The 26066-nt window shown below is 54.6% G+C and overlaps 2 protein-coding genes across 3 annotated transcripts in view; one reads left to right on the top strand and one right to left on the bottom strand.

Annotated features, from left to right (window-relative positions):
* DNAI1 (dynein axonemal intermediate chain 1) overlaps positions 1 to 23636 on the top strand; it is a 56873-nt gene extending 33237 nt beyond the window's left edge. The window contains exons 10-20 of one of the 2 annotated variants that reach the window (XM_070431311.1): positions 185 to 269; positions 3613 to 3730; positions 4012 to 4055; positions 9988 to 10235; positions 15317 to 15406; positions 15545 to 15632; positions 16262 to 16341; positions 17517 to 17665; positions 17787 to 17886; positions 20147 to 20332; positions 23339 to 23636. In XM_070431311.1, the coding sequence (XP_070287412.1) occupies positions 185 to 269; positions 3613 to 3730; positions 4012 to 4055; positions 9988 to 10235; positions 15317 to 15406; positions 15545 to 15632; positions 16262 to 16341; positions 17517 to 17665; positions 17787 to 17886; positions 20147 to 20332; positions 23339 to 23437 (1287 nt within the window). In that variant the 3' untranslated portion in view covers positions 23438 to 23636. The other variant, XM_070431312.1, reaches the window with a different exon arrangement.
* A 57-nt stretch (positions 23637 to 23693) lies between these two features.
* On the bottom strand, positions 23694 to 25764 carry ENHO (energy homeostasis associated). The gene is made up of 2 exons (XM_070431313.1): positions 25451 to 25764; positions 23694 to 24513 (listed from the first exon to the last, which is right to left on the bottom strand). The coding sequence occupies exon 2, from the start codon at positions 24338 to 24340 to the stop codon at positions 24110 to 24112; it is 231 nt and encodes a 76-aa protein (XP_070287414.1). The 5' UTR covers positions 24341 to 24513; positions 25451 to 25764; the 3' UTR covers positions 23694 to 24109.
* Positions 25765 to 26066: the final 302 nt, after the last annotated feature.

The raw sequence follows: 26066 nt of genomic DNA, 5'->3' as shown, positions 1-26066 counted from the left end.
TTCCAGAAGGGTGTGACGGGTGAGCTGGGCCTTAAGGCATGAAGAGATACCTTTATAGAGCTAACTGGGGTAAGTGGTGTCAGAAAGGCATTGCCGACCCAGTTGCTAGTCTGGGCCATGGCTCAGGGCATGACCTTTCATGTGCTGGCTTATGAGAGAACCTGTCGCCTCTGCCTCTCCACAGAGTGATGATATCACCAAAGTGATGCAAGCTGCTAAAATCGTAGAGCGGATGGTCAACCAGAACACATACGATGATGTTGCTCAGGGTAAGATTTGAAGTTCTGGCAACTACTGTTACAGCCTGCACTAAAAATCCCTCATACAAGGTCAGTATTTGAGTGTCCTATGGTAGGTCCCATCATTGCAAGAGGAGAACAAATAATCCCTCTTTTCTCTGGATATGACTAGGAAGACAAGACTTACACAGGTCAATCATGAAAATGGCATAAGAAAAAAAATGTGTGTAGTTATGAGATCGGACAATGGTGCAGCAAAAAATACTGCACATTAGTGAATCAATGTCATCTTCCAAGAACTCCTGGGAGGCAGGCAGAGCCAAGATTATTAACCCTACTTCATACACGAGGGACTTCAAGACAAGGCCACCTGATAGTGAATGGCAGAGAGGTCCCAAAGTAGGTCTTGAAATTCCTAGTTCTGTGCTCTGTTCTCTACTCTGTCCTGCTTGGGGGCAATATGAATGCTAGGATGCAGACAGAAACTTCTCTGGGGATCCTTGAGAATGGAGGAAGGGAAGTAAGGGATGAATGGCAGCAGTCAAGGCAGGCTTCAAGGAGGGTTGAGCTAGATGCCCAGGGATAAGCAGAGTTTGAGTAGCAGATCAGCAGAAAGGTGGGTGTTCTGGGCAGGGGACAGCACGAACAGTGACTTGGTAGTGAAAATGAGTTGCAATGGGCTCTGGGGACAACGGGCAGCAGGCTCAGTGACCCAAACAGGGGCTTTGTTGGAAAGCGATGAGAGTTCAGGCTGGAGAGGTGGTTGGAGCCAGTTAATGGAGGGCCTTGGATGTCACACAGGAAACCTGAGCTTTCTCTGCAGATAGTTAAAGATATTATCCAGGGAGGGATGCAGCCCGGTGAGAGCAGGGCTGGGGGAGAAAGTGATTGGGCAGGATAGAGAGACAGAGGTTAAGGTGAGGTTCAGGTGTGGGGTGGAGTGGGCCTCGCCACACCTTGCCCAGACTGCATCAAGGGGATGGAGAAAACAGAGCAGTTATAATAACAAAAAGCAAGCACCAGCATTCCCTGGGAATGGCCTATGTGCCACACATTATGCTGTGCTATTTACATGTATTATTTTATTTAATCCTGACAGTCACACTCTCAGGTTAATACCATTGTTATCGCCATGTTATAAATGAGAAATTCAGGCTGTATTACTGGCACTTGTTCAAAACCACAGCTAGTGTGAAGTATGAGTCGTGCAATCAGGACTTAAACACTGGCCCCTTGGATCCATAGCCTAAGCACGTCAGCACGAGACTACAGAGCCACTGAGCTGGAAGAGACATTTCAAATAAACATTCAATAGGTCTATGCTGGTGATTAATTAGTGATGAGGTGAAGAAAGAGATTGATTCAGAAACGCCTAAATCCTGGGGGCCTGGGAAATTCTCGTGTCTTTGACAGAGCCAGGAAAACGGAGTCCTTCCCAGGGCATGCACAGCACATTCCCAAGTGGCTTGTATTTCCCTAAGAGGTTGTGCATTTATTTGGAGCAGCTGCGTCCCCAGAGTTGGCAGCTTCTTGCTGCTGGCTGGTCTCCTTTGCTGACAGCCTAGGGCTCCTCTTGGTGACCTGATGCTCATTGCTCACCCATGGGACATAGAAACCAGGGCTGCCAAGACCAGAAGCCTAAACAAGCCCCCTTGTTATCATTCAGGCCGGAAAATGACCTTGAGTGCTTTTCAAAGCTGTCAAAGTACACAGTAGCTCTGAATGAGTTTGTCACTCACACAGCTTGGCTTCCTGAAACCCAGTCTCTGCAACTGGCCCACCAAAGGGCAGCAAATATGACTAATATCCATGGAGAAATTGGTCTTGGTGAACCCTTTTCATTTATGAGAACACAGTAACGTAACAATGCACTGAACTTTGATTTTTTTAATTGCATACTCTTTTCCCTCTGGGAAAGTGTAATCATGAAGGAGAAGTGAAAACAAAGAAGTGTTACCCATCAGCCTCTCTGAAAGGAGGCATTTTCAAAGATAGTCTAAGCTCAGACATCTCTGATGTGATAGAGGCTCATGCCTCTGACCACTCCCATCTTTTTTTTTTTTTTTGTTCTAAGACATTTTTTGAGATTGGAATGTAGTCCCACAGTCTCAAGGTGTGGACATTGTGAAAGAGGTTGGGGTCATGCCTGGGCCATGAGTTGAGTGAAAGGATTCATTTTCTCATAGGTCACCCTTGGTTGGAGAGAAGAATGAGTATCATTCGCTCCTGTTGATTTATTTCATTGCATTCTTGGAACAGTCCTTGGTTGTTTGCTCTGTGGCTGGCCCTGTGTGAGGCACTGTGGATCCAGAGTTGATTATCGCGTGCGTCCTGCTCTCTAGAAGCTGTCTGGTGGGAGACAGGCAAAGGATAGCAGAGGCAGCACAGTGTGACAGACATTTCAGTAGAGAACACAGGGCTAGAACGGAGGAAGAAATGAACCTTCTCAACAAGAACATGAAGGCCTCACAGCAGAGGAGCAGTTTGATCCTGATCTGGAGTGAGTAGGAATTTGCCAGGAAGACAGAGGTGTAGGACATTCTAGACACGATTTGATATATAGAGGATACGTGAATAGCGGGCCAGAAATGACATGGAAGTAGTGGCTGGAGCCTCGGTTTAACTAGGAGCCCCTGTGCCAGGGGAGCCATGGAGGAGTTCTCAGTGGGCTGAGGGAGGTGTATGGTGAGGTGATTTATTCGTTCTCACCCTGGTAGCTCTGCAAACGTGGGCTGGAGGAGGAGTTACTGGAGGTGGGGAGACCAGGTAGGAAAACGGTGTGATGATCCAGGTGATGGCTATTGGGGCCTGAATGTGGACAGTGGCTAAGGGTTTGGAGAGAAGTGAATGGATTAAAAGATAATCAGAAGGAAAATGTGAGCGATTAAAGGTCAGTCAAGGGTTACCCAGGCTTCTGGTTAAGACAAGTAGAGGATGGATGGGACTCCTGCATAAGTTAGAGGAAATGCAAGGCAGGATAATTTAGGGCAGGAGATGAAATTCAGTGCAGAGAGCCCCTGAGGGATCCGGGCAGTTTCACTACAGCGGGCCTTGGCCGTGGCTATTAAGATGGGCAAACCTGGGATTTTACCCGTGCAGACCTGGCCACTTTATTCTAATTTACCTCCAACAACAAGGATGACAGTAACAGTAGCACATATAGAGAGATAACTATGTGCAGGGTATCTTTCTAAGCATTTTACATATATTAACTCTGTTAATTCTCAGGCGAGTCCTTTGAGATAGGTACTATTACCATTCCCAGTCGAAACAGAGGTTAATTGCTTGTCCAAGGAGGTACAGATAGAAGGTGGTGGACCTGGATTTGCCATAAAGTGGCAGTCCCAGGGCTGACAACTTGTGTATGTTTAAGATTTTAAGTACTATGAGGATGCTGCTGATGAATACCGGGACCAGGAGGGTACGCTGCTGCCTCTCTGGAAGTTCCAAACCGACAAAGCCAAGCGCCTGGCCGTCACCGCCCTCTCCTGGTAAGTGTGGGCATTGCAGCAAACCTAGAGCCCCTGAGTGCCTCCTGTTGCCAGGCCCTAAGCAGGTCACGTCTGTGCTTAGCCATCTTGAGGGTGACATGTAGCATTATGAGAAAAAAATGGGATTGGGATTCTTACGGGATTGTAGGATAAGGCCAGGTCTCTAAGCTCAACAGTAGATGTCTGCAATGTAGACAGGTACCAGTGTTCATGGGAAATCTTGTGTCCATGTGAGAGTCATGTCCATTTCCTGGGTCAATGGGTTCATATTTCTTTTGCAGGAATCCAAAGTACAAGGATCTGTTTGCAGTGGGACACGGCTCCTGTAAGTAATCTGGCTATTTATTTATTTGCTCACTTAACTGGCAAACACTAAGTGCCTAATGAGTGCAGAGTTCTTTGCCACGTGTGAGAGATGCAGAGGTGACTAGGATACAGTCACTGCCCTTGGGCTCATAGTCAGTTGTCTCAAGACTGACAGTCCACACCAGCACCTTGTGTTGCCGGGTGAAGAATTATGCCAAATGAGCCTTGAAGGAGTTGTTATGGTGAAGAAAGAAGGGGAGATCACTTTTGGCAGAGGGACCAGCGTGTGCAAAGGTCTGGAGGCACAAGAGATATGGCAGGAAATGAAGCTGTTGAGGGGGCCAGGGTCAGCTTGGGGGAAAGGGCTTGGTAAGCCATTCCCAGAAGCTTGGCTCTTGTCCCAAGGACAGTCTTCTGACCGTCTCCCAAGGGGAAACCCCTGAAGGAATCGGAGAAGGGCAGGGACACGACCAGTGTAGGTGGAGTTGCAGGTGTGACACTGGATTTGGGAGACCAGTTAAGAGACTGGTACAGGATCTGAACCATGACGATGGGGTGGGAATGGAGAAGCGGGCTTGAGAAGCATGAGAAGGCATACTGGACCGGACCTGGGGAAGGATGGGATGGACAGGAAGGCTAGGATAGGGGAGCTGGGGGAGGGGAGTGTTCCTGACCGGGCCCTGGAGCAGGCAGGGGTGGGGCAATGTTTAGGAGACCACTGTGTTCCAAGGTGCTCCTGCCCCTCCCTCCCCGCTCCCCCTCAGCAGGAGACTGCACTGTGTGGTCATTGTTTGGTAATTTGCTCCCCCTCCATGTTCCTGGGTCGCTGCAGAAGCCCCTACCTCCTTGCTGGACTGGACGTTCCCCCTTCCTAACAGGAGAGGGCCCCACACTTCGTGTTAGCTGCAGCTTCCCAGGCTCACAGCTTGTTCTCTAGCTGGGAGGATCAGCTTCTGTGAACAGGAAAACCTTTCCATTCTCCAAGCTGCTGTTGGCTGGCAGGCTTACAAGTTCCTGGTCTCTGCCCCTCGGACCGCCTGTCTGCCCATTCTTTGACCAGGGTGGGGAGTTGGGGGGGTGGGCAGAGCAAGGAGGAGCTGGTGTTTGTCATTCCTCTCAGGGCGGAGCTCTTGGAGCAGCTCCCAGTCTCGTGGTTGGAGCTGCCTTTGAGGATGCCCTAAATGCCCGCTTTGTGTCCCTGCTCCTGCGGGTGGGCTGCTGCCAAGCTGGAAGCACCCTCCCCCTCTGGCAGGGAACTAGCACATTCCTGCCTCTCTGCTGCAGCTACTGGGCTGGGAACAGGCCTGGGGGGCTGGGCAGGCCCTCCCAGGAGTGGGTGTGGACGTGAATGGGTACGAGGCTGCTTTCAGCCCAGGCTCTCTGCCCAGGCCTGACGTGGGGGTGTGGGGGGCTCCCCAGCAGGTGGGAGGAGAAGCTGCTTGGGCTCTAGCCCCATCCTCCTCCCACCCAGGGCCAGAAGCAGGGTCGGCTGCTCAGAGTCCTGTGGAGACGGTCCATGGAGGCAGCCTCTGGAGGAGAAGCGTAACCCAGGCCCCAGGAATAGATGCCCTAAAGCCCAACGGGCCCAGCAGCCTCCGTGGGACAGGCACTCACCAGGGAGGGCCTCTCTGTCCTTTGTTGGTCCTTTCAGCCACATCCACAGGCCTGGGAGGTGCCACTCAGCTGCGGGAGGATCACTTTCCAGTGGACTGACCTGGAACCAGAAGCCTCTCTGAGCCTTGGTTTTCTCACTGGTGACAGGGAGAGCCTGACACCTGCCGGCCCTCCCACCCCGGCTACTGTGAGGCCACTTGTAAAAGGGGGCAGATGTGCCCTGTAAGTGGGACCACCCACATGCCCAGGGCCATCATCGTTGATTTGTCTCTTGGTCTTTCCCTCAGCTTTCCCATAGGACCCTCAGGACAAAGAAGGCCGTGGGGGCAGAGGGGGACCAGACGACCCCTGCCTCTCGTGTAGAGAGCAGGGCCTGGTGGCAGCCTGGCGTCTGCTGTCGGTGCTGCTGGCACCGTTGTTGACCAGCTGTCAGACAGGCAGCTCTGCTCCAGAGCCCGCGTACCTTAGGACCGCTCTGCAGAGGCCCGAGCAGAGCCACGCGGGGCTGGCATCAGGAGGGCCCCCGCATTCACGCCTCAGGTTGCCTCTGGGAGCCCCATGCTCTTGAGTGCCCAGGTGCTTCCCTGGAAGAAAGAGGGCAAAGCTGAGGCAGGCCAAAGGCACCCCAGTTCCTGGACAGGGTCACTGTGAGGAGCAACTGGCTCCCCAGCACCCACCGCACTCTCTGGAGGCTCCCCGATGCCAGCCTTCCGCCACCAGACTTTGCCTCATGTGAACAGACACTGGAGTGAACATTAGGGTTTGTCGTTGCCTTTGACCCTGAGGAGCTCAGTCCAGGCCTCCTCTTGCCTGGACTTCCTAGACGTTTATTCTCTGACCCAGCCAGATAGGACTTTGGCAGGGGTAGCCATGTACCCAAGAAAGGACGGAGGCCAAGCCCCCATTTGGGGGACAGGGCAGGTTGCCTGGAGCCAGGCCAGGAGTAAGCTGGTGGGGAAAGGGGTTGCCTGCAGCAGCACAGAAGCATCCTCACCTGCCTCGGCTCTGGCGCTGCCGGGTGCCAGGTGAAGGTCATGCCAGGCTGCGTGCAGGGCAGAGACTGGGTGCCTCCTAGGGCCAGGCTCCATGTTCCAAGCAGAGTGGAGAAGGAGGCATTAGCAAGTGAAAGCAGATGGAGGAACACTGGAGGGCAAAGCAAGCTGGTCCAGGAAGAGGGGCAAAGCTGGGTTGCAATTATGTCAGCCTGCTGCACTGATGGGGTCCTTTCCAGCTCATTAGCCAGTTCATGGCACGGGAATAGGGACTCCTTATGGTCTGTCAGGCAGGGACGATGGAACAGATCTTAGGAACTCTGCGTGGTCCTGACTTCCCAGCTGTCCCTTAGCCCAGCCTCCCCCTGGGGGCCGCACCATCAAAAGGAGCGAAAGCCAGGCCCTGAGTCCCAGCACTAAACCCATTCCCACTCAGTCACATCGCACCCGGCCTGTCCCCGCGCCTGCCCAGGCCAAAGATGCACTTGTAGGGATTTAAATCTTGCCCGATCATTTATTTGTCAGCTTCACTAATTAAGCAATGTTAATTTCATTTACTGAAAATGGAAATTCATCCACCTCATTTCTCCCTGTTCATCCTCCACACACAAAATCCATCACTCCTCGGCTGCAGGCTGCGTAAAATTTACAGGACTAATTATGTTGTCAGGTCTCTTTGTAAATACAGTCCATAAAGGCCACTGTGCTTGCTGGGTTGTAGTGCAAGGGCATTGCTGTTGTTAGTTTAATTACTGGTTAGTTATTTAGGTTCTCAAATGTTTGCCTCATTTTCCCTAAATCAAATTAAATGTCCCGCTTGATGTATTCTGTCTCCAAGGCTTTGCTCTTACTTCCCACACTGTTTAAATATGAATTCTAATTGGATGAGAGTGCTTGGAGAAGCCCAGCTGCCTGGGAGGCTGAGCCCAGCCTGGCACCATGGCCTCTGGGCCATGCTGGGGGTTTGGAACCCTCTAGCACCGATGCCCTTTCTTGGGGGCAGCCTTGGGGTGGTACCCTGCCTTTGGGGGCTACGAAATCCAAGGGGCATTTCTGTTCCTGAAGTCCAAGGTGGCAAGGGCTGGGGTGTAGGAAACCGAGGGAGGATTTCATTATTGTCATCGGAAGTGCTGAGGATCATTGCATCCACTCTCCTGACTTCTGGAGGGACAGCTTCCAAGCCACCCCAGGAAAAGGTGCTATCTACGCAGGCATCTTCTTCTGATTCTTAAAAGTGGGGTTTGGGTCAGCCTTCCCCAAATGGCGACAAAATTAGTGTCCTATTGCTGCTATAACACATGACCACAAACCTAATGGCTTAAAACAACACGAACTTATTATCTTACAATTCTGGGGGTCAGAGGTCTAAAATGGATTTCACTGAACAAGAATCAGGGATTGGCAGGGCTTCATTATTGAAGGCTCTAGGGGAACATCCGTTTCCTTGCCTTTTCCTGCTTCGCAAGGCTGCCCACATTCCATGGCTTGTGGCTCCCTTCCAGCTAGCAATTGCATCATTCTGACATTTGCTTCTGTTGTTACATCTCCTTCTCTGACTCTCCTGCCTCCCTCTTTCCCTTATAAGAGCTCCTGTGATTACGCTGGGTCCACCCAGATAAGCCGGGATAATCTCCCATCTCAAGGTCTTTGACTTAATCACGTCTGTAAAACCTCTTACTGCACAAAGTAACATATTTATGGGTTCTGGGGATTAGGACATGGATATCTTTGGGGGACATTATGCAGCCTACCACAGCCCCCCTCCATGTGCCACTTGTATGACTTTAAAGGGAGTCATTAGACAGCTGCTGCTTTAGAGTCAGCCCTGAACTGGACTCATTTGGGATGCCACGTAAGAGAGGAGAGGGGGCTTGCTGTCCGAGGCTGGCTCAGTATCCTTGTCTTTACAACTTGTCATCTATTTCCCTGTGCTCACTGACCTGGCTTTAGCCTGGTGCTCCAACATGCCCTCTGCCTGTCCAGCTCTCCCTGAATCCTGAGCAGGAGCCCAGGCTTCTCCTGACAGCCAGAACTCTCTAGAGTGACCCCCCAACAATGTAGAACGGTTACTTGCAGGGCAAAGATAGAGTTGAGGGGGCTGAGGCTCCCACTGGTGATTGCCAGTTCAAGAAGTCATCCATCCCTGCTCCTCACTGGGCCCGAGCAGAGGGAACTGAGGGCAGTGAGAGGTCTACGGTGGAATGAAGCTATCCCTCCCCTGAGGCTACGGCCTTCTGAGAACTGCCAGATGAGGCGCTAGAAGGTGGTTGGCTCTTCTCTCCCAAATCTGGTGGATCGTTGAAGACCAAGTCAGAGAGGCCTTAGAGATGATCCAGCAGAGCAGGGTTAGCAGGAGGCAGCCCTCCCCCTGGAGAGAGCAAGCCTGCTGGGCCCTGTCAGGCCATGTCTACTCCGTCCTTTGGGGGAGAGGGCCCTCTTCTCAACCAAAGGCTGCCTCAGCACAGGGCCCCCAAGATGGAGGGTGGCTCTAGCCTCCCCCCTGCCCAGCTCTGGCTCTTTTGAGCTTGGAAAGGGTCCTGGGCTGGTGGCAGGAGAGCTGGACTTGAGGGCTTGGGACTGGATTCTGTTCAGCGACTACACTGTCAGGATGGGCACCAAGTGTGCAGAGAATAAAAGAAAGAGTGGGAAGTTCTCCCTTGACATGGGGCCACCAGGGAGGAGGAACTCTGCAGAGTGGTCCATGGTTGACCACCAAAAGCTGTGCCCAGGCCAGAAGGATGGCACAGTGGCCTGTGGAAGCCAAATTGGCTGGTCTGGGACTTCTTGATTCTGGGAGCATGCCTAGAGCTAGGGTTCAGGCTGCAACTGGGGATTTGGGGGCCAGGGGGGATGGGGAAATGCCCAGAGGTGGCTAGTTTGAGACTTCTATAGACAATTCCATGTTAGTCCAAACTGAGCCCCTGTCCTTGGCTGAGGGGCATCATGCAGGCATCTAAGGACAGCAGCCTGCCCCTTGCCTAAGGCATCTGAACCCTCTCTGAAGATTCTGCTTCTTCCCAAACCCACACACATTCTTCACATAGTAATTTTTTGAGCTGCATCCTTTCCTGTACCCCAAAGGGACAATAAAGAGAATGACGGTCAGTCACTCAGATAAACCTGGTCACCTTTGCTGGCCGTTAGATCCTCCCAGGAACCCTGAGAAAGGGTAGACCAAGTCTTATGATCCATTTCACAGACAGAGAAGATGGAGCCAGAGAGGAAGCGCACTCTCTGGAGAGGCAGAGCAGGCCAAGGCTTGTCCATGGTGGGGAAGGGGCACAGGGGCTTCCTGGCAGGGCAGCTGGACGCTCCAACCACAGAGGCCCGTCTTCCCCGGGACAGATGACTTCATGAAGCAGAGCCGGGGCATGCTGCTGCTCTACAGCATGAAGAACCCCAGCTTCCCGGAATACGCCTTCAGCAGCGACAGCGGCATCATGTGTCTCGACATGCACATGGACCACCCTTACCTGGTGGTGGTGGGCCACTATGACGGCAACGTGGCCGTGTACAACCTCAAGAAGCCCCACTCCCAGCCCATCTTCCGCAGCTCGGCCAAGTCTGGCAAGCACACGGACCCCGTGTGGCAGGTCAGCCTCAGACCAGGAGGGAGACATGGGTACGGATGGGTAGTGTGTGGGGCTGGGAGCCACTGAAGAAGGGACTTGGGGGAGGAGAGGGCCACAGACAAGGGGGTGGGGATAACAGAGGCCAAGGGTGCGAGAAGGGGCAGAGAAGGGCAGAAGTGAGAGTCACAAGGTAAGAGGGTCTGCAGTAAGAGCCCATGGACGAAAGGGTCATGGGTTCCCGGTCATGGGTGCAGGTTCCTGGTCATGGGTGTGATTCCTGGTCATGGGTGCGATTCCCGGTCATGGTTGCAGGTTCCTGGTAGGGGCAAGTGTGGGAGGCAACCAATCGATATGTCGGTCTCACCTGATGTTTATCTATCTCCCTCTCTCCCCTCCCTTTCACTCTCTAGAAATCAATGGAAAAAATATCCTCGGGTGAGGATTTAAAGAGAAAAGGGCCCATCTGTCTGCTAAGGTTCTCTTAGGTATGGGGATTAGTGACCGGAGCCTGTGGCTAGAAGCCTCCAGGGCCTGACAGGCCTCTGCTGGGTCAAGGGCTCCAGTTCCCTGTCTGTGGGGTTCCTCCACTCCCCACAAGGCTCTCCCCTGCCATCTGGGCTAGATTTGGGGGAACTCCCAGACAGGGGTGGGTGCTGCCCATTCCCACCCTCTGAGTGGGACTACAAGGCCTGGTAGGCAAGGTCTGACCCTGAGGCTTCTCTGCAGCACCCCACTTCTCCAGACAGACATAGAATGGGACTGTTACCCGGACATGGGGTCTAGATTTCACCCCGTCTCCCATCTTATTACTCTGGGAGTGGATTTCATTTCATGGTTTCGCTCTCATAGCTCTGGCTTTACAGGCCCTTCCTCACTGTTTTCCAGAGGTCCCCTTCCTTCTGAGGCTGTGTACCCTGACCTCATGGGCAGGTCTGGGAGAATCTAGGGATAGATTTTTGCCTCAAGTTGCCCAAGGCCTCTGGGCTCATCAGACAGTGCTGGGAGTCTGTCTTCTCATGTTCTTCCGCCCCCTGCCCTGACACAGTCTGCAGTCAGGCTCTGCGCCCCTACCTCTTCTGGCCCTGAGCTCCTTGAGTCACGTGGACACCTACCTGCTCCAGGTACTGGCTCTCAGCTCTCAGGCCTGAGCAGAGGGAGGACTGTCCAGGCACGGGACATGGTGCTCTTTCAGCTTCATCCTTCACCCAGAGCAGGGGCAGAGGGAGGGAAACAATTGTCTGCAGGGTTTTTATGCTCTCAGATAGTCCAGGGCTAAGCATGGAGCATCTCTGGTTGGCCTGACCACCCTCTTCAAGCCCAGGAGAAGGCCAGGGGCCAAGGCCAACCACCCTGCTCCCACTCTGCTGTGTTCTCTAAATCAAATAGCAGGTTGGGGAAAGAAATGGGGCATGCAGAAGCCACATTCTCCCTCTCGCTGGGCAGATGCCAGGGAGACTGGAACCCATCTGGAGAGGGTGGCCTTCAGCTCTCCCACCATCCTGTCAGGAAAACAGGGCTGCTGCCTTTGCAAAACTGAAGACTCAGAGTTCTTGGCTAGAATCATGGCTTGGGACATGGGAGGGGCCTGCCTGTCTCTCACTAGTTTACTCACTTCCTGCTTCCTTCTTTCCCTCATTCCCCCCCCCACCCCCTCTTCCTCATTCATCCATTTGGTAACTCCTCTCTGCTTGCTCCTCTGGGAGCTGAGGATGCTTAAGGGCTTGTTCTCTGGAGTTCCTAGTGGGCAGATAACCACAGCCACAAGCTGAGCAGGACAGGGTGTATGCTGTGGGTACAGAGGGCTTATGGGGGCCCTGAGGAGGGGCACTCAGATTGTCCGGGATGGGGAGCAGGGCAGAGAGAGCCAGGGAGGTCTTTCTAGAGCAGTGGTTCTCAACCTTCCTAATGCTGCGACCCTTTAATACAGTTCCTCATGTTGTGGTGACCCCCAATTTCATTGTTACAAATTGAACATAATTAAAGCATAGTGATTAATCACAAAAACAATATGTAATGATATGTGTTTTCCGATGGTCTTAGGCGACCCCTGTGAAAGGGTCGTTTGACCCCCAAATGAGGTCATGACCCACAGGTTGAGAACCGCTGTTCTAGAGGAAGCAACACCTGAGCTGAATTGTGAGGGATGAGAAAGTATTAGTGAGATGAAGAAGGATACAAAGGGGTCACAGGTGCAATGACACAGGGGCATCAAGCAGAGTGGCCTGCTGGACAGCACATCATTTGACGCACGTGCAAGAGAGAGGGACAGGGAGCAGGACCTGGGACAAGCACAGATACCCATTCACAAGTGTGCTTCTCTAGCAGGTCAGAAGCTCGGAATTTGTAGGTTGGTGGTTGCAAATGAAGTGTTTGTATGGAAGCCCAACATGTTAAAAAGATGGGAGTGGAGCTGCTGGTAGGATCAGGGTCCTACTTGTTTGAGGGCCCCTTGTTATCACTCCCTGTCCCCTGAGGTGCTTTCCCCAGACTCCTGAGGTTTCCCCCAGCATAGTTTGAAAGTCACTGCCCAGCCATCAGAGGGTTTGGGGCAGAGGAGTAATGCAGTTATGTTTGTGTCTGGGAGCTTTCCTCTGGCTGTAGCATGAGAAATCCTGAAGCCCGAGCTAGGACAGAGGCAATGCAGAGAGAAATGAGAAGACAGAGTCCAGAGCTGTTGAAGCAGTAAAACCAATAGAAGGAAACAACTGATTTCATATGGGAAAGGGAAGAACTGGTGATGCTGCCTGGAGCTCCGATTTGTGGTGCCCAGGACTCGGTTTGGGGAGCCCAGTGGGGCATCTGTGGAAGTGGGGAATGCAGAAGAGGAACGGGTGTGGCCAGAAGGTAATACAAGGGGCCGGAGGAGGGCTCCTGCAGCCGGTTGGCCATATGAGCCTGGAGCTTGAAGGAGAGCCAGGCTGGTGAGTGAGATAGAAGAGACATCAAAGCTTAGGTCTTTCTCAAAGGGACTGTGTCTCAGGGATACTAGGGAGGTTATTTTGGATCTCAAATGCCAGGCTGGGGCAGATGGGCTTTGTTCTGTTGGCAGCAGGGAGCCATGGAAGGTTTTAGAGCCGGGAAGAAAACTGTCCATTCAAAGAGGACTGGGTTCCTGTCTCATGACACAGGCTACTTCCCCAGGGACCCGCCTGAGTAGCCCAGCCCTGCTCATGCCCCACTGTGAAGCCTCGACTAGCCACACTTTGCTCAGGGTGTGTGTGTGTGTGTGTGTGTGTGTGTGTGTGTGTGTGTGTGTGACTGTACAACACCGGGGAAGGTGGTAGGAAGGATAAATGAGCACAAATTGGGGTCAAGCAGGTTTGCCCTAATCAGATAAGGCAGAAGAGAAAGAAGCTGTTAAGCAGCCTCTATCTCCTCCCTACCACCTGCTTGCTGGGCATTCATTCATTCTCTTTCTTTTTTAAATATATTTTTGTTGATTTCAGAGAGGAAGGAAGAGGGAGAGAGAGAGATAGAAACATCAATGATGAGAGAGAATCATTGATTGGCTGCCTCCAGCACTCCCACCCCCGCACTGGATCGAGCCTGCAACACAGGCATGTTCCCTGACCAGGAATAGAACTGTGACCTCCTGGTTCATAGGTCGATGCTCAACCACTGAGCCACGCTGGCTGGACTCATCCACTCCCTTAACCCCACTTATTACCTGTACCTACCCCGCCACACACACACTTTATTCCTACCCTCCCACCTCTACCCCAGGAGTATGTGTGTGACTTGCACACACTTACACACATACACACTCACTGGCAAATGCACACACACCCCCCATTGGGCATCAGGCTGCTAAGTGGGGTGTGAAATACAATTTCCATGCATGCTGGTGGCTGCTCATTAAACACTTCCTTTTGCAGCTCCCTAGCGCCTATTACAGCCTGGCCTTTGACACCCCCATCCCCTGCCCTCTTTAAAGGGACTACCTTTACACAGAGGGGAAGTGGTCTCAGCATCAGGGGTAGCTCTGACTTGTGTCTCACAGGCTCTGTGGTGTTCTAGCCCCCCCCCCCCCCCCCCCCCCCCAGTGAAAGCGCAAAAGAGGGCTGCCCTTCTGCAGCCAGGCCCGGGTAGTGGCTGTGGAGGTGCAGTCCCTTCCTTCTCCCCTGTCAGTGCCCCTCCGCAGTCATGGTGACAGCTGTGGTTACAAGCATGGCACAGGGTTCCTGCCCTCCCTCGCTGGGCCTCTGCTTGAGACAAGGGAAGGGACCACGGTCCCCGCATGGGAGGTCTGGAGGGAGCAGGAGGACGGAAAGCTCCAGGCACCGGGCCCCTCCCCAGCCCTCTGGGACATGGCTCAGCCCAGCCTCCACATCTGGCAACAGAAACTTGAGCCTCAAGCGTGTCATCTTCATAAGACAACAGCTCTGTCTCCAAAACACTTTCCCATATGTTTGCTTCTGGCCCTGAGAAGATGGGTGGGGCAGGATTATTAACCCCAATTTGCAGATGGAGAAATGCAGCTCAAATTGAGCTTTGAGAGAAAGATTCTGGGAGCAGGAGCTAGTGGTGAAGTGAAGGTGAGAAGAGAGGAAAGCCTGCCTAGAGAAAGGCTGAGCCTGGAAGAGGAGATCGGGGAGGGGGCACACAGGGAAAGCCAGCTGCAGAACATTTGCACCCCAACTCCTAGGATGATAATGATAATGAGGACATCAGCTAACATTTGTTGAACACTTAATATATGCCATGTTCTGACCTAAGGGCTTCACATTTATTATCTCACGTTTCCTTACAACAAACCTGTGCGGTTACGGTTCCTGTTTCATAAATGAAGAAACTGGTGGTGGGCCCTGTCCTTTCCCGGCCCTGTCTGCGGGAGGAGGCTGAACCAACCCGGGGAGGAATCGGGCACCTCCACTGACAAGCCAGTGCCCTGACTTGGCACTGTTGCCCCAGGATAGTCAGGGCAAGAGGGATAAGACAGGGATGGGTAGGAGGGAGGGTGGGCCAATCGTGGGGCGCTGGGAAATGGGCTTCCAGAACTTGCTTCTGAAGCTCAGATAGGTTCTTGAAGGAGCCCTGCTCTGCTCACAGGCCTAACACAACACTCGCTCAGAGTCCCAGGGCTCACAGTTTGGATGTTTCAGGTCAAGTGGCAGAAGGACGACATGGACCACAACCTCAACTTCTTCTCTGTGTCATCTGATGGCAGGATCGTGTCTTGGACGCTCGTGAAGGTACCTGTTTCCCAGAAGGGGTAACTCGGGGGTGGATGGGGAGTGGGGGGGGGGGGGGCTGATTGGAAAAGGGATACCCCCCAACCCTGCTAATCCATTCCTGTCCATGTGCCCTCCCCATCCGCTCTGTGACTGCAGAGTGAGCTGGTTCACACAGATGTCATCAAGCTGAAGGTGGAGGGCAGCACTCTGGAAGGTCCGGAGGGGCTACAGCTATTCACAGTGGGTAGGAGCCTCAGCTCACTCACATCCAGGCCTGGCCACAGCACGCGGGCCATTCCGGTCAGTGATGGGGGCCCTCCCCAGTACTGAGTACTCCCTCCTCCACTTGTGCTGGAGCTAGGACTGGAGGTAACGGGAAAGCCTGGCCTGGGCTGTTTGCAGACCGTCCCTGTTCATGCAGGTCCCATCCCTGCTTGCAGCCCCTGTTCCTGTTTATGCAGATCAGGTGCTGTTATGCAGATCCAACCCTGTTTATGCAGATCAGGCCCCTGTTTTCCCAGATTCTGTCTCTGTTTACTCAATCCCCACCCTGTTTATGCAGACTACATCCCTGTTTGCACAGACAACGTCCTTGTTTGCAGACCCTGTCCCTGTTTACCCTGACCCTGACCCTGTTAAACTCAATCCCTGCCTTGTTTACCCAGGCCCCATTCCTGTCTGCAGAAGCCCTGGCCGTTTGCAGAGTCCCAACTGCCTGGGACCAGCAGCAGGCCAGAGGGCCGGTTTCTGTTTGCCTTGCTGGCCACAGCCTCACAGGGGCTGGCTCAGGCTGTCCTGGGAGCCTGCTGTGGGAGGGAGGTGCTGGGAGCCTCCTGCCCAGGGCCCGGCTGAAGTTGCTCCTCTTCTCCCAAGGCTGTGGCACCGCTTTTGACTTCCACAGAGAGATCGACTACATGTTCCTAGTGGGCACAGAGGAGGGAAAGATCTACAAGGTGAGGCATTCTGGCCCCTGTGCCAGCTCCTTACAGGGTGGCTTAAACCTGACTACTCCAGGAGCTTAGCATTCTCAACAGACCCTGTTCTGACAGATCTCAGTGCTCCAGTTCTAGAGGCTTCTTGGGGGAAGAGAATGTATTTCTTGAGCTGATGGGGTGGCAGGAAGGACTGGCTGCAGGAAACGGGGGGGAAGAGCCTAGACTCCAGGTCCTAGAGGGTGACTTTGGCCCAGCTCAGCGTCTCTCCCTCAGGGCCCGCCCGCCCTTCCTGGCGGGGTAGAGGTGGGAGTGGGAGTGGGAGTTAGAACATTCTGGGAAGATTTCCTGGCGTAGATCTGAACTTGAGCTGAGCTTTGAAGGCCAAGTAACAAGAAAATTTATCTCTGAATATCGTGTGCGTCCCAGTCGGCAGGATGAAACTTCATGGCCAGTTTCCACAAGGTCTGTGTTAGTAGGTGAACATCCTTTGAACCTCTCCATCCATCCAGAAATAGCTCTACTGCAAGCTTTTCTTGGGCTTAGAGACCAGAATGTTAATTACAGGCAGCCTCCCGGGAGCCCCTGAGGCCCAGCCAGAGTTGGTCTGAATGCAAAAGAGGTCCCCACCCCCTCTCCACCCCTCCCTGCGGTGGCCCAGGAGGGAATGAGACTAGTCAGTCACAAAGTCCAGGAGGGAGGGTCTAGGGACTTGCTGGTCGGGGCAAGAAATGGAATGGGAAATCACGAAATCGGGATTTGTTCCTGTCTCTGCACCTGCTCTTATCTGGGCAAGGTGGGAGGTTTGTCATTGTTGCAAGGATTCTGTCTGTGGGCTGCGGATGAACCCAGGGCTCTGTCTGTCCACAGGCCTTGACCTGGACACAGGACCCCCAGACCTACTCTGCCTTGGCTCAGAGAAAAAGGCCTTTTTCCGCCTGGCCTGGAATCCGCTGGGCAGACTACAGCACTTTCCCCCACCCTCCAAGAAGCCCCTCCCCCAACCCCCAGGCTGCTAAGCCCCTTCTTTCTCTGGGATGTGTTGTGGGTGAGAAGAGCAGCTAGGGCTTAGCCCCAGCTTCTCTGTGACAGTGATGTGGGATAAGGACAGGAGAGGAGTTTCAGGGACCCTAAGGAAGTGTGGCTGCTGACCTCTCCTTCATACCTGACCCCTGACCCCCTTACTCAACCCCCAGTGCTCTAAGTCCTACTCCAGCCAATTCCTGGATACCTATGATGCCCACAACATGGCAGTGGATGCTGTGTCCTGGAACCCATACCACAGCAAGGTCTTCATATCCTGCAGCTCCGACTGGACAGTGAAGATCTGGGACCACACCGTCAAGTGAGGGGCCTGCCCCTGGCCCTGCCTGTCCTCAGGCGCCACCCTGGGCTGGCTGGGGCCTATGGGTTCTGGCACCGGGAGCCTTCTGTGTCATGGGCTTTCCACCCCTCCACCACTGCAGGACCCCAATGTTCATCTATGACCTAAATTCAGCCGTGGGTGATGTGGCCTGGGCACCATACTCTTCTACTGTGTTTGCAGCAGTCAGCACCAATGGGAAGGTGAGTGTCTTCTTTCTGACCTTGCTGAGCCGCTCCTGGAGATCGGATGAAGTATCCTGTGGTTTTCCTCCCGGGAGCACACCCTGTGCCCAGCCCAGGTTGGGGAAGATGGGACGGAAGGACTGTCTGTGTATTCTCACGGGCCAGGCTACCCAGGACCCTGTCAGAAGGGAAACTTCATCCCCCGAGGCCTCGAGCAGAAAACGCATCTGTTCATCCTGAAGGCGAGAGCACTCTGGGCAGTTATCTTCTCTGGGGCCCCTGGGTGGGAGCTGCAGATGGCAAGTACCAGCTTGACGTAAGGAAACACTTGTGAGTCAGAGTTGACCGGTGATTAAAATAGTGTCTAAAAGGTGGTAAGTCCCCATCCCTGAAAGTGTGCAAGTTGAGTCTGAGAAGGGGAGATGGAAGTTCAACACCGAGAACTGGTAAGAGCTCAGCAAAAAATATTTTGTAAGAAAATTCTGAGATGCAAACCCATTCTCCTTGTGGACTTTGATATAAACTGAGAGGCACCTACCCAAGGAAAGAATATAGTGATTAAGGCATCCTGTTAAAGTCTGTCGGTCATCTATTTGCTGAACAGATGTTTACCAAGGGTCAACTCTGTCGTCCCACTCCAGGCCAGGGCCTGGTGAATCAGGTCCCTGCTCTCAGGGAGCGTATATTCTAAGGAAGGGAAGAGACAAAAAACAACAACAAATTCCCATAGCCTAAAGTGCTAGGCAGAAATTAAAAGAGGATGATGTGCGTGCAAATGTTCATAGCAGCATTATTCCTAATGGTCAAAAGGTGTCCATCAATGGATGACTGGATAAACGAAATGTATGTCCAAACGGATGATTATTCAGCAATAACAAGACAGGCTACAACATTGGATGAACCTTGAAAATATGCTTAATGTAAGAATCCAGTCACAAAAAACCATACATTATATGATTTTATTTATATTTGTCTAAATAGGCAAATCTATAGAGACAGGAAGTAGATTTGTGGTAGCCTAGGGCTGGGGGTGGTGATGGGAGAAAATGGGGAATGACTGCTAATGGGCACAAGGGTTTCTTCTGGGGTGATGAATATGTTCTAAAATTGGTTGTGGTGATGGTTGCATAACTGAATATACTAAAAACCAAGAATTCTGTACTTTAAATGGGTGAGTTATATCTCAATAAAGCTGTTACAACGTTTTTGAAAGAGAGAGATGTAAAAGAAGAGGACTGGGTGGTCTCTTAAATAGAGTGGTCGGGGAAAGCTTCTTCCAAGAGGTGATATTCAAGCTGAGAGGTGAATAACAAGAAAGCACCAGCCACATGCAGATGCGGGAAGGGAGGAGCAGCGTATTCCACACATGGGAAGAGCTAGTGCAAATGCCCTGAGGTGAGAATGAGTTTGAGGGGTTTTAGGAACAGGCAGGCAAGTGCGGCTGGGGTCTCGTGAACAAAGGGGAAAGAGTATGAGATGAGCGTGGAGAATCTCGAGTAAGGAATCTGGATGTTATGTATGGTGCCAAGGGAGACTATAGGAGGATTTTAGATTGTTTATAAAGGTAAGCCTGGCAGCTGCAGGGAGGAGGGGATTGTAGTAGGAGGGCAAGAGTGCAAGCAGGGAGTCCAGTCAGGACACTGCCACAGCTGTCCAGGCAAAAGTTGCTAATGGTTTAGACATAGGGCCTGGAAAAAACAAGAGCAAACATTTGCTGAGCACTTACCTGACAAGCACTATCTGAATACCTACATATATTAACTGGTAGGAACCCTGACTCTGCTACTTACTAGCAAGTTAGCCTTAAGAGCCTCTATCCACTCGTTTATAAAATGGAGATATCAGAATCTACCTTACAGAGTGGCTGTGAGGATTATTAGATAATACAAACCATGTACCATGCTTACCCAGAGTCTAGTACATAGTAAGTGTTCAATAAATGGTAGCTGCTGTTATTGTTAATTCTGCATAGACTTACATTTTCTCCTAAACTTTTTATTTCCACTTCCTCAACCACAGGAAAAAACATCAATAGAGACACAAATCCCCTCTCTACAGCTTCTAGCTCCAGTGTGCTAGGCTTCTATCCTGTTTCCCCAGAAAGGCCAGGGGTGGCCCCCCTGCCGTCCCCAAGCAGGATTGGTCACACAGGTCATCGCTCCTGACCCTCCTCTGGGGCTGCAGCTCCCTGCACTTCCCAGGCCGGATTGGCCACACAGGCCCATTAGCCCCTGAAGCCCCATTAGCCCCAAGTGTGCTGACAACCACCTCTCCACAGACCCACGTGTTTGACTTATCCATCAACAAGTACGAGGCCATCTGCAATCAGCCCGTGGTGGCCAAAAAGAAGAACAAGATCACCCACGTGCAGTTCAATCCCGTCCACCCCATCATCATTGTGGGCGATGACCGTGGGCACGTCACCTGCCTCAAACTCTCACCCAACCTGCGCAAGATGCCAAAGGTATGCTTGGGAAGTGTGGGCTACCAAAGGGAATAGTCTCCAGGGCAGTGGGGGATGGGAGAAATGGGAGGAGCCAGGGGGTGACCCCCAGGTTTGTGGCTTGAGAGACCCAGGGTAAGGGTGATGCCAGAGCCCAAATGAGGAGCATAGGAGAAACAGGTTTGTGGGGAGACAATGACTGGACATGCTGAACCTGAGTTTCCTGCGGGCCCCCCGCCCCCCCCCCCCCTCCCCGGGTGCATATCCAGTGAGTAGGTGACCATATGGGTCTGAAGCCTGGAGGAAGCACATGGGCACCATTGGCTTATCTGGTGTAGACCAGGTCACCCGGGCAGGGTGCTTGGGGCTTAGTCACTGGCTGGGCTTACGCAGGCTTCAGCTCCAGCGGTCCCTGTGCTGGGAACTGTGGGACCACACAGGGAAGAAGGAAATGAGCCATGAGGAGGATAACTAGGTCAGCAGCCAGACAGTCCTCCTTTTGAGCGCTGGTTCTTTTCCGAGATGTCTAATGACCTGGAGACCCCCCTCAGAGCCCAAGGGCCCCAAGTACAAGCCACGTTGCCCAGAGCCCTGATCTCAAAGTCAACGGTAGATCTCAAAAGTCCAGATTCAGACTGAGGAACCCGGGCTTAGAATCCAGAGCCCAAGGGCCCACCTTAAAAACCAAAGCTCGGGAGCTCAGAGTTCAGTCCTGCCCACTCGGTTGCTAAGAGAGGAAATGGAACGTGTTTTCTGGGCCAGGATCAGAGGTGAGCCAGGGCTGGGCCAAGTTGCCCTGATGACTATACTTTGTAGTTGCAGTGTGAGGCATTTACTGCAGTTTGAGGCAAGAGCAGGGGCCTATCATGTTTAACAACTGACACCGGCCCCTCTGCACCCCTACCAAGGCAGAGGCCACTGCGCCATCCCTCTGGTGCTGGCCTGTTCTCTTCCCTTCCAAGGCCAGGGAGGCAAGGGCTGGAAGTTTGGCCAGGCCTGTAATTGTAGCCAGCTGGGGGAGGGGCTGGACTTGGCTATAAATACTCAGAAGGCTGCTAAGCGCCTGCAGCTGTGGCCCAGAGGCTGTGGTGGGCTGGGGCTGGGGGTGGGGTGGTCGGGTGTGGCCAAGTTCTCTGCTGAGCCCAAGCTAGTTGGCCTCAAGGAGGGGGAAGGAGGCAGCACAATTAGTGGAACAGATAAAATCTGCTCTTAATTTAGTGAGGAGAGAGACCCAGGCTTGAGCTGGCAGAGCTGGACAGCCTGTGAGAGAGATGATGGTCATCTCTTGGGGTGGGGGACAGCCCTCATGAGATGAGGGTGGTAGATCTGGGTGGGACCTGCTCGGCCCACTCGGACCCAGAGAGGCCAGGATCTCCCAGTCAGATCCAACTCCTCTCAGAGCAAAGGTGGCATGCCTGGGAGAGCTGGGCTCTGTGTGTCTGGTGACCTGAGAACATGGCACCTTGGGATTAGAGGACCTGAGTATGTGCCAACTGAGAGCTGATACTTGGGTGGACTGGAGGTTCCTGTGAAATTGCCATCCTATCAGCAGCCAAGTGATTGGTGCAGACAGAAGTGTCCTGGTCATCGCTCTGGACCCTCCTCTGGGGCTGCAGCCCCCTGCCCTTCCCAAGCAGCACTGGCCACACAGGCCCCACTCCTGGCCCAGGGAGCTTCCCATGGGAAGCCGGTCAAAGGTCAAGGACCATCTTGCCCTAACTACTGTACATATAGGTGGGAAATTGAAGTTTAGAAAGGCAAGGGACTTGCCCAAGTCACATAGGGGGTTAATGACAAAGCTGGAACTAAAGCCAGGTCCCCTACCTCCCAGGGGATGGGATGAGGCCAAGAAGAGAACATGAACTTAATTTGGGAGTGTGGGAAGGAGAGAGAAAGACATCTTTGTCCTCTGCCCTGAGAGTACAGAGGTAAACTGGGTCGTACCAAAGGCAGGGGCCCGCCAGGGGAGGGGAGACAGGCTTGGGAGCAGGTGCAGGGGTCACACCAGGAGGCAATCAGAGCTCCAAATGGTGTCAGCAGCCAGGATGGGGCCAGGAAGGGGGCTGCTGGCCTTGCACTCTCTCCCACCTCACAGCCCAGGCCAGATCCAGGCGGGCTCTCAGCAGGCAAGGCCGGGGCAGGTGCCAGAGAGCACAGGTGGCCGAGAGGGCAGGGGCTTGGAGCAGAGGGAAGGCAGGAGATGGCAGTCCAGCCTAGACCACACCCCACTTTCTGGACAGAAAGGAGGACAGGACTGGTGCTGGTCTGCCAAGGACCTCTCGAGGCCTGTGAGTGACACACACCCCAGTGTCCCAACTCTTTTCTCAGGACTCAGCGTACCAGCGAGAGCATTAGAGTGCTCTGTAGGAAGGGTGAGGGGTCATAAACCCAGGATCTGCTTCTCTGGGGAACAGCTGCAGCTGAAGGACATCTAGATTCAATATGGCATATCCCAACTGCCCTCCTGGGTCTCCTGACATCTCCCCTCACCCTGGGTATGTCTGACACAGCAGGCCTGGCTCCAAATAGCACCCGACTCCCAGCCTGACCTAAAGGGGGTACTAGGTGAGGGCGCCTGTGGTTTCCTCACACCCCTCTCCCTAAAAAACACACACCTCGTAGCTCCTGTCAGAACTCAGTCAGGGACCTTCCTATGGGAAGGGTGGTCCCAAGAGTCAGAAGCTCTACCTCTTCCCAGGTTTTCAGCTCCCCCTGGCTTAAAGGCTTGTTCCTCTGAGGGCCAGTGGGTGGACACCCTCCCCTCCTGCCCCCAACATTGAGACCCTATGTCCATGTGAGGTTCAGAGCCAGATCTGGATGCTTCTTGCAAGCCTCAACCAGCCATTGTGTCACCTATCTTGAGTTGGGGAAGGATCAGGTAGGGGTGGGGAAGGCAGGATCTGGAATCTAACTGGGCAGGAGAGGGGCAAGGCACAGCTGGGGCGGGCTGGGCAGAGGCACTGCTGGGACCCAGAGAGAGGTGACCCATCCCTCACCATTCCTCCCATGTACTTCCCTTCTCTCCAGGAAAAGAAAGGGCAAGAAGTGCAGAAGGGTCCAGCTGTGGAGATCGCAAAATTGGACAAATTGCTGAACCTGGTGAGGGAAGTGAAACCCAAAACCTGAGGTCCCTGTCCTATTTCTTGAACCCAGTGCTTATAGCCTCTGACCCCGGTACCAAGTCCAGCCTTAGCTCCTAATATGTGACCCCACCCCGGACCAGGTCCCCACTTCAGCCCTGGTCCCAGCATCTCATCCCATGACTTGGCCCTCAATCACCATTATCCACTCCTACTTTGCACAAATAAACCTGTCTGGAAACCCACCCCCACCTTCAATTTTGCTACTGCAGGGCCCTCAGGAAGAGGAGAAAATCTCAGGGTAAAACCATGGTTCCGTTTATTATCCAGCAAACAGTGGGAGGACCAGAGGAGGGGCCCAGCCTGGACGCCCTCCCATTATTGCCAAGGATTCCAGTTTGCTTTCCCAACCGAGAGGACCTAGAGGCACTAGGCCTAACGAGAGAGTGGACCCAGCCCCTGGCCCTTGAGATGGAGCAGAGTCCAGATGGCCCAGGCCCTAGCACCAACTCATGAACCCCCACCCTGGGCCTGTTTACCCACGGCCACCGGAGCCCCTCTTAGAGCCAGGCTGGCTAGACTCTGGGTTGCTAGGTCCAGCTCCGGACAGGCTGGACTCTGAGTTCTGGACCCCAGGCTGGCTGGATCCTGGGATCCTGATTCCAGGCTCTGGGTGAGGTGGACTTAGGTCCCAGACTCCAGGCTAGGCCAGGGGCCTTCAGGGCTGCAGTAGGTAGCTGCCTTCATGGCTGGGCTTCTGGGGCGGGGGTGCCTTCTCAGGGCAGGGACCAGGGCTGGAGTTGGGACTGGATTCAGAGAGCGAGTCGATGTCGGCAGAGCGGGAGTGGCAGGCCCAGCAGAGAATGACCCAGAGGAGCAGTAGCAAGAAGCCTACCAGGCCGTTGCAGACGATGGCGATGAGGGCGCCCTGGGATATGGCTGCCCCCATGATGGGCAGCACCCTCAGACCAGCACAGACAGCGGAGCCAGAAGCAGGGTTGACTCAATGGCAAGGCCCATGCCGAGGCGGGACTCTGGTAGAGCCGGTCTTCTGGGGAGGCTGTCCTGTCCACACTCTCAGTGATTCCTGGGCAGCAGAGATGTCCACCTACAGTCCCGAGCCTGTGGGGGGTGCAGAGTAAAGGAAAGGGTGGTGAGAAGGGACAGGGTGATGCCTGAGAGAGGAGACAAAAGACCCCCCTCCCACATCTCCCTCCGGCTCCCTGGCAGAGGACTGGGTCCCAGTAGGCCCCAGTACTCCACAGAGCCGATACCCCATGCTCAGGCCTGGCCCTGGGCACCTGGAGGGGGGCGGGGGGGGGGGGGGGGTATAGCCGCAGCGGGGCAGCTGGAGCAGGCAGCCTGTATCATTCTCCTTAGAACAGGTGGGCATGTTCCGGCCCTGCCCACCCAGCGGCCGGCCCTCTCAAGCACTCGGTGAGTGGGTGTGCCCAGGTAGCCCAGGCCTGGGAGGATGGGGATGGTGACCAGCCTCCGTGGGGCCTAGCCAGCTCCCCACTCTCCGGCCCCCAGCCAGCCCGCCCGCCCAGGAGACCTGCGGAGGCGCCGGCTCGCACAGAGGGAACTCGGTGGAGGCCCTGGCAGGCGTGTGTGGGTCTGTGCACCCAGGGCTGTGCACCGAGGTGTGACCTCTGTGTGGGGCTGTCTCTGAGGTCAGGTGCGTGTGTCTGTGCGTCTCAGCCTCTGCAGACCCACCTCTATGTGTGTGTCCGTGTGTGCTCATCTGTGAGTGTCTGTTGCATGTCTCGGTTCTCTCCAGGCTGTCTCTCTGTGTATCTCTGCACCAGACTCCGTGTGTCTTTCTCCCTGTCTCTGTGTGTGGGGGTCTCCTGTATGGCTGTGTGTCCCTCTGTCCCTGCAGACGTGTCTCTCGTCCTTTCTCTGCGGGTCTGTCTCTGTGGGTCCGGGCGTCTCTTTTGTGTCTGTGTGTCTGTCTCCCCCGGCCGGGTCTCCGTGCTCTGCGAGGGTCTGTCTTTCCATCTCCGCCTCTGGGTCTCTGGCCTGGGCCCCCGCGGCCGCGGGAGAGGGGCCCCCTTACCTGAGCGGAGCCCGGTGCGCGCCCGCCGCAGGGTCCAGGGCAGCGAGATGCTGGGCGCCGACTGGGGCTCCGAGCCCGCGCGCGGGCGGTGGGGGCGGCGGGCGGGTCGGGGCGACGTTCCCTCCCCCGACCCTCCCCCTCGGCCACGCAGCCTCCGCCGGCCGCTCCCGCCGCGGCGCGACCCGGTGGCCTCTGCCGCGGGCGGTCTGCGGCGAGCGGGCGCCTCCTCCCCCGGGGCGCCGCCTCCTCCGCGGGGCCGCTCGCTCGCGGGGCGACGGCGGCGGCGACTCGGGCACGCGGTCCGGCCGGGCTCCGCGGCGCTCGGACGGGCTCGGCCCGGCTCGGCGGACGGCGAAAGCCGCGAGAGCCCCGCCTCCCGGGAGGCTGGCGGCCGGCGGCCTGTGGGGGACGCCGCCATCCCCAGCCGCTGCCGCCATTCAATTGGCTGGCGGCGCCAGGCCCACGTGCCATTGGCCCTGCGCTGGGGCGGGACTGGCCTGGAGCGGGCGGGGGGCGCGGGGGGCGCGGGGAGCGCGGGGGGCGCGGGGGGCGGGGGGCGGGGGGGCAGGGGGGCGCGGGGGATGGGGGGCAGGGGTGGTAAGGGGGGGCCGAGGGC

Source organism: Myotis yumanensis, unplaced genomic scaffold (assembly GCF_028538775.1).
Source record: "Myotis yumanensis isolate MYYU_CA2020_CCGP unplaced genomic scaffold, mMyoYum1.0.hap1 SCAF_12, whole genome shotgun sequence".
Taxonomy (NCBI): Eukaryota; Metazoa; Chordata; class Mammalia; order Chiroptera; family Vespertilionidae; genus Myotis; species Myotis yumanensis.
Note: the sequence above shows the minus strand (reverse complement) of the source record. Positions and strands in the feature narration are given on the sequence as shown.

What these genes read in the sequence shown, in the direction of transcription:
- ENHO (XM_070431313.1), bottom strand. Translation starts at nt 24,340, where the DNA reads ATGGGGGCAGCCATATCCCAGGGCGCCCTCATCGCCATCGTCTGCAAC.